This window comes from Palaemon carinicauda, chromosome 41 (genome assembly GCF_036898095.1).
Source record: "Palaemon carinicauda isolate YSFRI2023 chromosome 41, ASM3689809v2, whole genome shotgun sequence".
NCBI lineage: Eukaryota > Metazoa > Arthropoda > Malacostraca > Decapoda > Palaemonidae > Palaemon > Palaemon carinicauda.
In genome coordinates this window covers 47,899,149-47,911,411 of record NC_090765.1, presented here as the reverse complement: position 1 = coordinate 47,911,411, position 12,263 = coordinate 47,899,149, and the positions used below count along the sequence as shown (strand labels likewise).

The window sequence follows — 12,263 nt, the reverse complement described above, 5'->3', positions numbered from 1 at the left end:
AATAAAGAAATGTAACATTGTTAATTTTAATATCCATAACTATGTTTTATTAAAGGTCTAATAGAACCATACATAGCTTTCTACTCCTACATCTAGAGAAAATAAGGGTTATATGTTACATTATTAATTATGGCTCGTAAAGGTTGATCAAGATCGTTTCGTACAGGAAAGCAGTTAAAGGAACAGAGTAATGCATCTACTGTCCTGACCCATTCTTTTACCTCAAGAGATTGAATCTACTTTTAGTTCTGCCCTTCAGGATATATATAGTTTGTGCACTTTCATGTTACAAGTCTAACAAAACATTCAAGTAAAAAAAAAAAAAAAAAAGGATAAAAATCACAGATAATTTCATTGCGAAGAAGAAAAACAACTATTCCAACCTTAATATTCTTTGTGAAAAATGTGTCTGGCAATCAACGAGCTTAACTATGGTTCTTATGATGGAATACTAGCTCATATATTAACATTAACGTTAAATAATGCACCCTAAACTTATCATGAAAGGAATCGGTCAACAATCATTTGTTATCAGTAACATCTGGTAAGAGAGAAGGGTATACAATAAACAACCCTCTGAAATCATTATATATTTAAGTTAATAATTTTGAGATAGACAGATCTGAACCTTATTAACCTAACATCAAATTAATAAACACCTGCCAAAAGTGCTTATGCAGTCTATGACAACTGAAGGGGGTTCTCAATACATGCTACTACCTTATTAATGATTCAACTGTTGTTCCCATTCCTGTTTGTTACCAATATCCACTTGGCTCAATCACTAACTATCATAGTACCAACTTACCTTCTTCTGCCATATTTTACAAAATAATTTGATACAAACATTTAACCATCTTAAACCATCCTAAGACATACCTTTAAAATCCTTCAAATTCTACTACCAGATAACCCATTTTCAAAATATTAAATTAAGTCAGAATTGAAGAGGCCACTCTACATGATGTTGCTAACTAAGAATATATAAAGTTATTGGTAGTAAAAAGGCTGTGGTGTGTTCGCCCCATGGCACTACGGGGCATCAAAGGGAAGGGGGAGATGGGAGAGAAATTAGAGTGCACTATAATTTTTCATTAAGAGGTTGGGAGGCCAGTGGAATCAATAATTAAGGCATGATGACTAGAAGATAAGGTTCATTGACATATAGTAAGGCCATTAGCCAAAATAAAGAGCAACACATTATATTACAAGAGTTATACATAAATCAGTACTCAAGTCTCACATTACTGGGAACTATTTGAATCCATTAACGAATTCAGAGCAACTTTAATTTGTATGAAAAAAAAAAAAAACCTTTCTTAAGCTATCCACCAAGTGTTAGTTTTAGGGTTGTGTAACAATCTGAATTTGAAACCAAAGAAACTAGAAAAGTGTAACTATATATCAAGTATAAATAAGAAAAATGACAAATTCCTTGGAGATAAATTTTATCCTCCCCACCAATATGCACAGACTTTGCTAAATAATCTCAAGCAAACCATCTCTTCACACAAAATATTTGTATATCCTAACAAAGATCTGAACTCTATATGGTTGAAGACATTGTAAATACACTGAGTATACTAAGGTACTATGATTATTTTAAATTTCCATTAAAGGTTATATCAAACCAAGATACCATTCATTTGATACTGACCTTACAGGCCCCTTAATTTCTTATTGCTAGCATTGAGCTTTATATCTACTGTATTGTGATTAACATGGTATATCTAACATAAATGATGTACACTTACAGCAAATTCAACTACTGCTTTATGTCTTGTATCTTCTGGAGACTGAAGGAAAGTTGAAGTTGATGTCTTTAATATGCGGGAAAATACCTCTATCTGCTGAGCAGCAGTTGATATACTTGTAATCTCTCCTTGGAAACCAGCATCAGAAATCAACTGCATGGAGAAAAACACTGTCAAACTAAAATGTAATTCTACCTTGCATGAAGAAGTTTCTCCATTACATCGTGAGGGTATTGCCTACGATAAGGAAATCCAAATATAGCATTGTATACACAAAATTAAAAGGAAAATTATGAACACTGATACAGAATGCTGTATTATACAATAAATTTGTTAGTTGCTTTGCTAATAAAGCCAAATCTATACAAACAGCAAGCATTACCTTTATAGTGAAATTAAGCATGAGACATTCTGGAAACTCTTCTGCTAATTTGTAAACAACAGATCTCCAAGTACTGTGCTCTATCAGTTCTGTCAACCATGCAGGGGCCTGAGGGAAAAAATAAAGAGGAAATATTAAGGCAATATAAGCTGTACTAAAAATTGAAAATATTATCTTTATAGTCTTACAAGTAAATATATATATACTTTACAAATCTATGGGTACAGTTCTGATCTCTAATTAAGATTGATTTTCAGGAGACAGAGAGTCACATTCCCTCAAAAAATTATTTTGACCTAAAGTATAGCCCACCTCTATCTGGTCCACCCAATGAGACTACGACTCATGGCTGTGAAGGGGGAAGAAGACAGATTAATACCAAAAATCTACAAAAAATTGTCTTGTTCTTCTTAGGGTCCAATATCGTACCGAGTCAGAGGTTCAACCACAATGAAACCTCAAGGGAAGCCGGGAAAAATTACTCCATAGCTAATGCTTCAATACGGGAGACCGAGATTCTTTCAGCTCAATGCCTCTCCTCAATGAGGCTACAAGGGTTAAGTTACTGGGTCCTTCTGAGGATAATATCTTTGCTGATTCATCAGAGTCTGAAACTAGAGAGGGAGTTCTCTGCTCAATGATCAGAGGATCCATCTTTTTAAGAATGCTAGATTTAAGCTGTGGCCAGGGCATATGCAACGAAGGAAAGGATTCCACGGAAATACCTAATACCCTCTCCGTAAAGGATATAGGATGTTAAGCAGTTGGCCTAGACACTTAAGCGAAGCCAGTACCCTTAAATTAAGCTGAATGACCTCGGGAAAATGCCTTACGCACAGAGCGTGAATTGGGTCCTGAATATGCTGAAGATAAAAGAAGAGATACATCAGCTCTACCTTGTTTCTGGTTAGAAAAATATGGGGTTTGAAGCTAGCTATTGACACCAAAGTATGATCCTAAGGTGGAAATGATAATCAAGCGCAATCACCCACATCATATTCTATGTGCTATCTGACCTGTTTGAGGAGTGCCAAGCCACGCCCAATCCTATACAAAAACAGAATGCTCAAGCTTCCTTCCTGACTGAAAATAATTTGAGTCAGTACCAGCCAAAGAATCTCGGTCATCCCATGACAATCCTAAAATTGGTTTTATGTACATGGCTATATGGATCCTAGAATTCACACAATCTGAAATGCTGGGGGTAACAGAAGGATTAGAGTTGGTCCTCCTCTTTTAGGACGACTTAGCAGGTGATTGCAGATCCAGTAATGGGGATTAGGCAGAGTAAAGACTGTGCATTTCAAAGGTCAAAGAATTCAAGAATATAGTCATCTTGCGTAAGGCAGTCCTCAGGGACTTCTATTGCAAAATAAAAAAAAAGTTACTATTCAAAATATAAAAGCTCAGCTTAGTAAAACTGTTAAAAGAAGGCCTTGAAATAAATTATAAAAAATAGCTTTAACAACCATCACGGAAATAATTTTTTCTGTAATGTGTATATAACTGATATAAGAAAGGAAACTAAAACCCAATGGACTTACATCTCCCTCCTCTGTGAAGATTGTGTCAGCTTTCTTAGGATCAAATGTCTTTAAAATCATTTGCTTCAAATGATTCTCAACCATTGCTTGTACATCATTGATGCTTGCCCCTGTGAAATATTACCATCAATGTTGTGAGATACAGTAAATGTTTACTACAAAACAGAATCACAGAAATATTAAATACAATCTTTAAATATCATGTTCAAACAACTTGACCAAAAATCATGATGAACTGTAAAACCAGTTGTCTAACCTGCCAATATAAGCCATTCTGCCATAAGGTTTGCCATCTGAGCTACAGCCTGATAATTTTCAGATAACATCTCAATAACTTGTTCTGGATTACCACCAGCTTGAAAATACCTGAAATTATAAAATATTCAATAAAAATGATATTTCAATTATAAAATAAATTTTTGAATATACTTACCCGGTGAATATATAATAGCTGCAACTCTGCAGCTCGACAGAAAACACACTCAAAAAACTCGCGAGCGATCGCTATGAAGGTTGCGGGTGTGCCCACCAGCGCTAACTGTCGGCCAGATACCACTCTTGTATGTAAACAAAACCTTCAATTCTTCTCGTCCCGCTGCGTCTCTATTGGGGAGGAAGGGAGGGTCATTTAATTTATATATTCACCGGGTAAGTATATTCAAAAATTTATTTTATAATTAAAATATCATTTTTAAATATTTAACTTAGCCGGTGAATATATAATAGCTGATTCACACCCAAGGAGGTGGGTAGAGACCAGAGTTAATTATGTTTACAGCGTATAAGCTAAGAGTTTTTTCATTTTGACAGTTATCAATATAACAAAACCAAAATATATAGGTACCTGGTAAGGAAGTTGACTTAGACAATTACTCTGCCTTGTAAGTCTGTCTTCCTCACGGAGCCCAGCGATCCTCTTAGGATGCTGACAGACTCCCAGGAGCTGAAGTATCAAGGGCTGCAACCCATACAACAGGACCTCATCAAACCCCTAATCTGGGCGCTCTCAAGAAATGACTTTGACCACCCGCCAAATCAACCAGGATGCGAAAGGCTTCTTAGCCTTCCGAACAACCCATAAAAATAATATTAAAAACATTTCAAGAGACAGATTAAAAGGATATTGAATTAGGGAAGTGTAGTGGTTGAACCCTCACCCACTACTGCACTCGTTGCTACGAATGGACCTAGTGTGTAGCAGTCCTCGTAAAGAGTCTGGACATCTTTCAAGTAAAATGACGCGAACACTGACTTGCTTCTCCAAAAGGTCGCGTCCATGATACTTTGCAGAGATCTATTTTGCTTGAAGGCCACGGAAGTTGCTATAGCTCTAATCTCGTGCGTCTTAACCTTAAGCAAAGATCGGTCTTCCTCACTCAAGTGGGAATGGGCTTCTCGTATTAAAAATCTGATAAAATATGAAAAAGCATTCTTTGACATAGGTAAGGATGGTTTCTTAACCGAACACCATAACGCTTCAGATTTACCTAGTAAAGGCTTAGTACGAGCTAAATAGAACTTATGAGCTCTAACGGGGCATAATACTCTCTCTAGTTCATTGCCTACGATCTCTAATAAGCTAGGAATATCAAAAGATTTAGGCCAAGGACGAGAAGGCAGTTCATTCTTGGCCAGGAAACCAAGTTGAAGAGAACAAGTGGCTTTTTCAGTCGAAAAACCGATGTTCTTGCTGAAGGCATGAAGCTCACTGACTCTTTTAGCCGAGGCCAAGCACACCAGGAAAAGAGTCTTAAGAGTGAGATCCTTCAGGGAGGCTGAATGTAAAGGCTCAAACCTGTCTGACATGAGGAATCTTAGGACCACGTCTAAATTCCACCCAGGTGTAGCCAAACGATGTTCCTTAGAGGTCTCAAAAGACTTAAGGAGATCTTGTAGATCTTTATTGTTGGAAAGATCTAAGCCTCTATGCCGGAAGACCGAAGCCAACATGCTCCTGTAGCCCTTGATCGTGGGAGCTGAAAGGGAGCGAACTCTTCTCAGGTATAAGAGAAAATCAGCGATTTGGGCTACAGAGGTACTGGACGAGGATACAGATACTGACTTGCACCAGTCTCGGAAGATTTCCCACTTCGATTGGTAAACTCTAATGGTAGAAGCTCTCCTCGCTCTTGCAATCGCACTGGCTGCCTCCTTCGAAAAGCCTCTAGCTCTAGAGAGTCTTTCGATAGTCTGAAGGCAGTCAGACGAAGAGCGTGGGTGGAGGCTTTGGTGTACCTTCTTTACGTGGGGCTGACGTAATAGGTCTACTCTTAGAGGAAGACTTCTTGGAAAGTCTACCAGCCATCGAAGTACCTCGGTGAACCATTCTCTCGCGGGCCAGAGGGGAGCAACTAACGTCAACCTTGTCCCTTCGTGAGAGGCGAATTTCTGCAGTACCTTGTTGACAATCTTGAATGGTGGGGATGCGTAAAGGTCTAGGTGAGACCAATCTAGGAGAAAGGCGTCTATATGTATTGCTGCTGGGTCTGGGACTGGAGAGCAATAGATTGGAAGCCTCTTGGTCATCGAGGTTGCAAAGAGGTCTATGGTGAGTTGACCCCAAGTCGCACAAAGCCTCTTGCACACGTCCTTGTGGAGGGTCCATTCTGTAGGAATTACCTGACCCCTCCGACTGAGGCAATCTGCTAGAACGTTCAATTCGCCCTGGATAAACCTCGTTACCAGGGAGATGCCTCGATCTCTTGACCAAATGAGCAGGTCCTTTGCGATCTCGTACAGTGTCAGGGAGTGGGTGCCTCCTTGCTTGGAAATGTACGCCAAGGCTTTGGTGTTGTCCGAGTTGATCTCCACCACTTTGTCTCGAAGGAGACTCTCGAAGCTCATCAAGGCCAGGTGTACTGCCAAAAGCTCCTTGCCATTGATATGCATGCTCCTCTGACTTGAGGTCCACAGACCTGAGCATTCCCGACCGTCCAGTGTCGCACCCCAACCCAAATCCGATGCGTCTGAGAATAGAACGTGTTTTGGTTTCTGAACTGCTAGAGGAAGTCCCTCTCGTAGACTGATATTGTCTTTCCACCAATTCAGGCAAGTCTTTACTGTTTCGGAAATCGGGATCGAGACCGCCTCTAGCGTCTTGTCCTTTTTCCAGTGAAAAGCTAGATGGAATTGTAGAGGTCGGAGGTGTAGCCTTCCTAGCGAGACAAACTGCTCCAGGGATGATAGAGTTCCTACTAGACTCATCCAATTCCTGACTGAGCAACGTTCTCTCTTCAACATCCTTTGGATTACGAGCAGGGCTTGATCTATTCTGGGGGCAGACGGAAAAGCCCGGAAAACTGGACTGCGAATCTCCATCCCTAAATACAGTATAGTTTGGGATGGGATCAGCTGTGACTTTTCCATGTTGACCAAAAGTCCCAATTCCTTGGTCAGATCCAATGTCCAATTGAGATCCTTCAGACAGCGATGACTGGACGAGGCTCTGAGAAGCCAGTCGTCCAAGTAAAGGGAGGCTCGGATACCCGATAAATGGAGGAATTTTGCCACATTCCTCATAAGCCTCGTAAACACGAGAGGAGCAGGACTTAGGCCAAAGCACAGGGCCCGAAACTGGTACACCACATTGTCGAACACAAATCTCAAAAAAGGTTGGGAATCTGAGTGAATGGGGATGTGGAAGTATGCGTCTCTTAGGTCGAGAGAGACCATCCAGTCTCCCTTTCTGACCGCTGCTAAGACTGACTTCGTGGTCTCCATGGTGAACTTTGTTTTTGTGACAAAGACGTTCAGAGCACTGACGTCTAGCACCGGTCTCCAACCTCCTGTCTTCTTCGGTACTAGGAAGAGACGGTTGTAAAACCCCGGTGATTGAAGATCCGAGACTTTGACCACCGCTCCCTTCTCTAGTAAAAGAGACACTTCTAGTTTCAGGGCTTGTCTCTTTGCTTCCTCTCAGTACTTGGGAGAGAGATCGATGGGGGAAGTCGCTAGAGGAGGTTTGTGTACAAATGGAATTTTGTACCCCTCTCTGAGCAACCTCACAGACTGTTGATCTGCGCCTCTCTTCTCCCAGGCTCGCCAGAAGTTCTTGAGTCTGGCACCTACTGCTGTCTGAAGCTGCGGGCAGTCAGACTCTGCCACGCGAGGACTTGGCTCCTTTCCTCTTTCCTCTCTTTCCTTCGGCACGAGTACTTCCCCTGCTGGGGGCTCTGCCACGAAAGGGCGGAATAAACCTGGACGCTGGAGTGTCTATCCTAGGTCTAGCAGAAAAGGCAGTCGAAGGGGTCCCTTTGCGAGCAGAGGACGCAACCAAGTCATGGGTGTCCTTCTGCACTAGAAACAACGCTATGTCCTTAACCAAAAGTTCAGGAAACAAAAACTTTGATAAAGGGGCAAAGAGTAGCTCAGATCGTTGACAGGGCGTCACTCCTGCTGACAGAAAAGAGCACAGAGACTCTCGCTTCCTTAGGACTCCTGAAGTAAACGAGGAGGAGAGCTCATTGGATCCATCGCGGATGGCTTTATCCATGCAGGACATAATGAGTAAGGAGACATCTCTATCGGCCGATGAGATTTTCCTACTCAAGGCTCCCAAACACCAGTCAAGGAAGTTGAAAACTTCAAACGCTCTAAAAATTCCTTTAAGTAGATGGTCAAGGTCTGAGGATGACCAACTAATCTTCGAGCGTCTCATGGCTAGGCGGCGGGGAGAGTCTACAAGACTTGAGAAGTCGCCCTGGGCAGAGGCAGGGAATCCCAAGCCGAGAACTGCTCTAGGTTCATCAATATCTGAAGGATGATCCTCAGGCTGAGGGTCAGCAACGTCCTCATCCGAAAGTTCCTCATCTGACAACTGATGAGAAACAAGCAAAGGGGTTGGCAATGCTTGACACGCAGCGTCCACCCGCACTGGTGCATAAGTGGCGGACCAGGACGCAGCGTCCTGAGACTGCTTGACAGTCTGAGAACTGTCAACAACAACAGGTGCGTGAGGACGCACAGCGTCCACCCGAGACTGCTTAGACCGTCTAGGCTGCGCAGTCAAAACAACTCTAGGTTGCGGAAGTTGACGCACAGCGTCAAAACAAGTCAACTCCGATGGTTGGCGAACGTCCTGAACGTCACCAGGCGCATCAGCGAGTTGCCTAACGTCCACATGCGGCTGAAAATCCACACGAGACCGCATCGAGTGTGGTACTACCCCAACCGCTTGACGTGAGATGGCTACACCAACGTCAACAGGACGCACAACAGAACGCTTGGGTGGCTGAAGGCCAGGATCTCAATGAGATAAACGGCTAGGCTCAATGGAAACCTTATCGGCATTGTAGTCTTCCATAAGGGACGCAAGCTTAGACTGCATGTCCTGCAGTATAACCCATTTAGGGTCCACGGGAATGGTGCGGTAACAGACGGGGTTAGCGTCTGAGACGGCACAACTTTGCCTTGCTTAGGCGGCGAGCAGTCATCCGATGACTGCAACGGGTCCGAACTGTCCCAATGACTACATCCAGGACGTTGGACCTGTCCTGAAGGGACCGACTTCCGTTTAAGAGGCCTAGAAACCTTGCTCCATGGTTTCTTGCGTGAAAAGCCTTCGGAAGACGAGGTAAAAATGGGCTCTCTCGTCTTATGGTAGGGGCGATCTTGGTGAGATACGCCTGATACCATAGAGGGAACGTCTGTTCGCTGATCAAGGCCTCTCGAACCCATAAGTCGTACGACATTACTTCTCCCCTGGGCTTGGGAGCTTGCAAGAGGTCCCGGACTAGGTGAACGACAGGCACGAACAGACGAACCCTTGGTCGCAACACTGTTCACAACACTTTGCGCACTAATCACTTTCCCACTTTCCGCCGTGGCACTATGGCACTTAAGTTCCTTCACGTCAGCCATGAGTTGATTACGGTCACTTGCTAACGCTTCAACTCTCTCCCCCAAGGCATGAATAGCACGTAACATGTCTTGCATAGACGGTTCCTGAGTGCTAGAAGGGGGGTTAGGAACAACCACTACAGGGGAAGGATTAGGTTCAGGGGCATGTGGAGAGGAAAAATCTACGGACCTAAATGAACTTCTCCTTACCCTATCTCTCTCTAGTCTACGTGCATATTTATCGTATTCGAGCCAATCAAATTCCGAAAGGCCCACGCATTCCTCACACCGATCTCCCAATTGACAGGTTTTACCCCGACAATTGGAACAAACAGTATGTGGGTCGAGAGAAGCCTTTGGAAGATGCCTACTACAGTCCCTAGCATTACACTTTCGAAATCTAGGTACTTGAGAAGGGTCAGCCATTTTGAATTAGTCAAAGAAAATTCCAAAAACAATCCAAGTCATCAACAAATAATCCGATTCAATAAAGAGTTCAAGAGTTTATGTTGAGGAAAAACACCTGCACTGCGAAAGCTCAAACCAAAATAAAGTACTTCACCAAATAAGATGAGAAAACTCCAGGTTCTACAGCGAGTATGAATACGTCTTGTCGTCAACGTCGACAGAGAAGAATTGAAGGTTTTGTTTACATACAAGAGTGGTATCTGGCCGACAGTTGGCGCTGGTGGGCACACCCGCAACCTTCATAGCGATCGCTCGCGAGTTTTTTTAGTGTGTTTTCTGTCGAGCCGCAGAGTTGCAGCTATTATATATTCACCGGCTAAGTTAAATATTTAAAAAGTAAATATTCATTTAATGCAATGATGTACAGTATTACCATAATCAATTTCACCCAATACAGGAGAATGAATTATAAACAAATATACAAAAACTACTACAAAATGAAACGATTCCATTGTACATAAAGTACTGTATGTCACATTAAAATTACATCACACAAGTAGGTAAAAATTAAATCTTAATCTTACCCTATGGAATAAAGTCGTATATATCTAAAACAAAGTATTTTATAAATATTGATAAAACTATAGAAAATAACCAAATAACACAATGATCTACCTTTTAAGAGTTGAAAATATTCCAGGCTCCATGATGAAATCGGTGCTGGAGAACTGCCGCAGACAGTTCGTCTGTACATCTGTAGGACTAAGGACCTCATCATCTTCCTTTGAAAATGAAATAACCAATTATTAAAGCTTATGAATAAACAAATTAAAAAATAAAAGCATGGACATACATATACAGATAGGATAAATCAAGAGACAAGGATTGGACTTCTACCACTATTATGTCGATCATAGTTGACATTATCTTTGATTAATATAATTCACAAGCACTACATCAGGGTACTGAAATTAAAAAAAATAGTTTTTTTGATAAGTAGACATCCTATAGAAAGCAATAATCTTCAAATAAACACCATAAACTAAGATCTTGACCACAAATTTTATTTCTGTACACAGTATTGTACATGTACTGTATTTGGCCAAAAAGTATTGATCAAATAGTTATTATAATCAATAAAATGAAGAGCACTGATCTACAGACCTATACAAACAAGGAAGTAAGAAAAAAAAAAGAAATACACTAGATCAAATGCTGAACACCTTCTCTAAATGTCAATGTAAGCCTACACTACATTATTAAATTTAGACAGTAAACAGGGGTGTATGTATGATAGCAGCCACCTGTATGTATTATTATGGCTAACTTAGAATACAGCAGTGTAAGGGGGGTCGCTGGGGGGTGTCATCCCCACCATTAGGGAAGTAGGTAAGGACATGACTTGTAGGTTAGGTTAGGTTAGGGGGGAAAGTTTAGGTTAGATGACGTCCTTTTTTATTCCACGCGGGAGAAACTGGCGTGATATACAAAGGCTCCAGTAAACATATTCTTAACGGCTGAAGGAAAAGGAAAGGAAACTTACCATGAGATCCGACTCTTGGGCATCATCCCATGCTCTTGTCTCGAACTCTTCCATTTTGTACTGCTAGTAATGCTGCAAGAGTAATTTACCTCTATAGCATTAACCAATAAATCATCATTAACAGCTTTAAAAATCTACACCAGGTCTATTTCAGTTAACTATAAAGGCTCCAATATTCACCTCCAAGTCATATAAATATTTCGTAAATAGCAATTTATCACAAATAGCGTAGCCTACCGTAGGCTCGAATTAAATATACGAAACAGTAGGCCTCACAAGTGTTTGAAATTCAAGGTTTGATTATCAGCTGTATTGGTAAAAAAAATCTATACACTCTAGAATTACCAGTGAACATTTAAATAGCATAACAATTAGCATATTTCTTACCAAATTTTCGAATAACACTGATAAACAATTTTGCATGCGAGACCCGCTGGACAAACTTGTAGTTGTATGTAAACAAACAAAAGATCTACCTGTAGTAAAATTACTGTAATGTTTCTTAAATTCTGTTTCAGTATTGTTTCTAAGAATATCAGTTTTACTCTTCAGTGCACTCTGATTAGTATGAGGAGATTTTCCATAGAAAAACAATAAACTTATTTGAATAAACTTGATAAAAAAAATCATCAGAATGTACTTGAATCCATTTTATCATAATCTAAAGTAACAGATGATAATAAAACATTAAAAAAATATATATATAAAAAAATTGATGTCATTATACCAGCTCTGAATTTGGTGAAATGCATTCTGTAAAAATAGTACTGTGTGTGTTTATTATAAAAAAAAGC

General features: G+C 40.8%; 1 protein-coding gene across 1 annotated transcript in view; it reads right to left on the bottom strand.

Annotated features, from left to right (window-relative positions):
- TH1 (negative elongation factor complex member TH1) overlaps nucleotides 1-11,946 on the bottom strand; it is a 42,986-nt gene extending 31,040 nt beyond the window's left edge. Inside the window, exons 1-7 of the mRNA XM_068364618.1 lie at nucleotides 11,857-11,946; nucleotides 11,470-11,541; nucleotides 10,602-10,708; nucleotides 3,937-4,046; nucleotides 3,681-3,790; nucleotides 2,137-2,244; nucleotides 1,755-1,907 (exon numbers count right to left, since the gene is read on the bottom strand). Coding sequence (XP_068220719.1) covers nucleotides 1,755-1,907; nucleotides 2,137-2,244; nucleotides 3,681-3,790; nucleotides 3,937-4,046; nucleotides 10,602-10,708; nucleotides 11,470-11,523 — 642 coding nt within the window. The 5' untranslated portion in view covers nucleotides 11,524-11,541; nucleotides 11,857-11,946. The remainder of the gene's footprint in view (nucleotides 1-1,754; nucleotides 1,908-2,136; nucleotides 2,245-3,680; nucleotides 3,791-3,936; nucleotides 4,047-10,601; nucleotides 10,709-11,469; nucleotides 11,542-11,856) is intronic.
- Nucleotides 11,947-12,263: the final 317 nt, after the last annotated feature.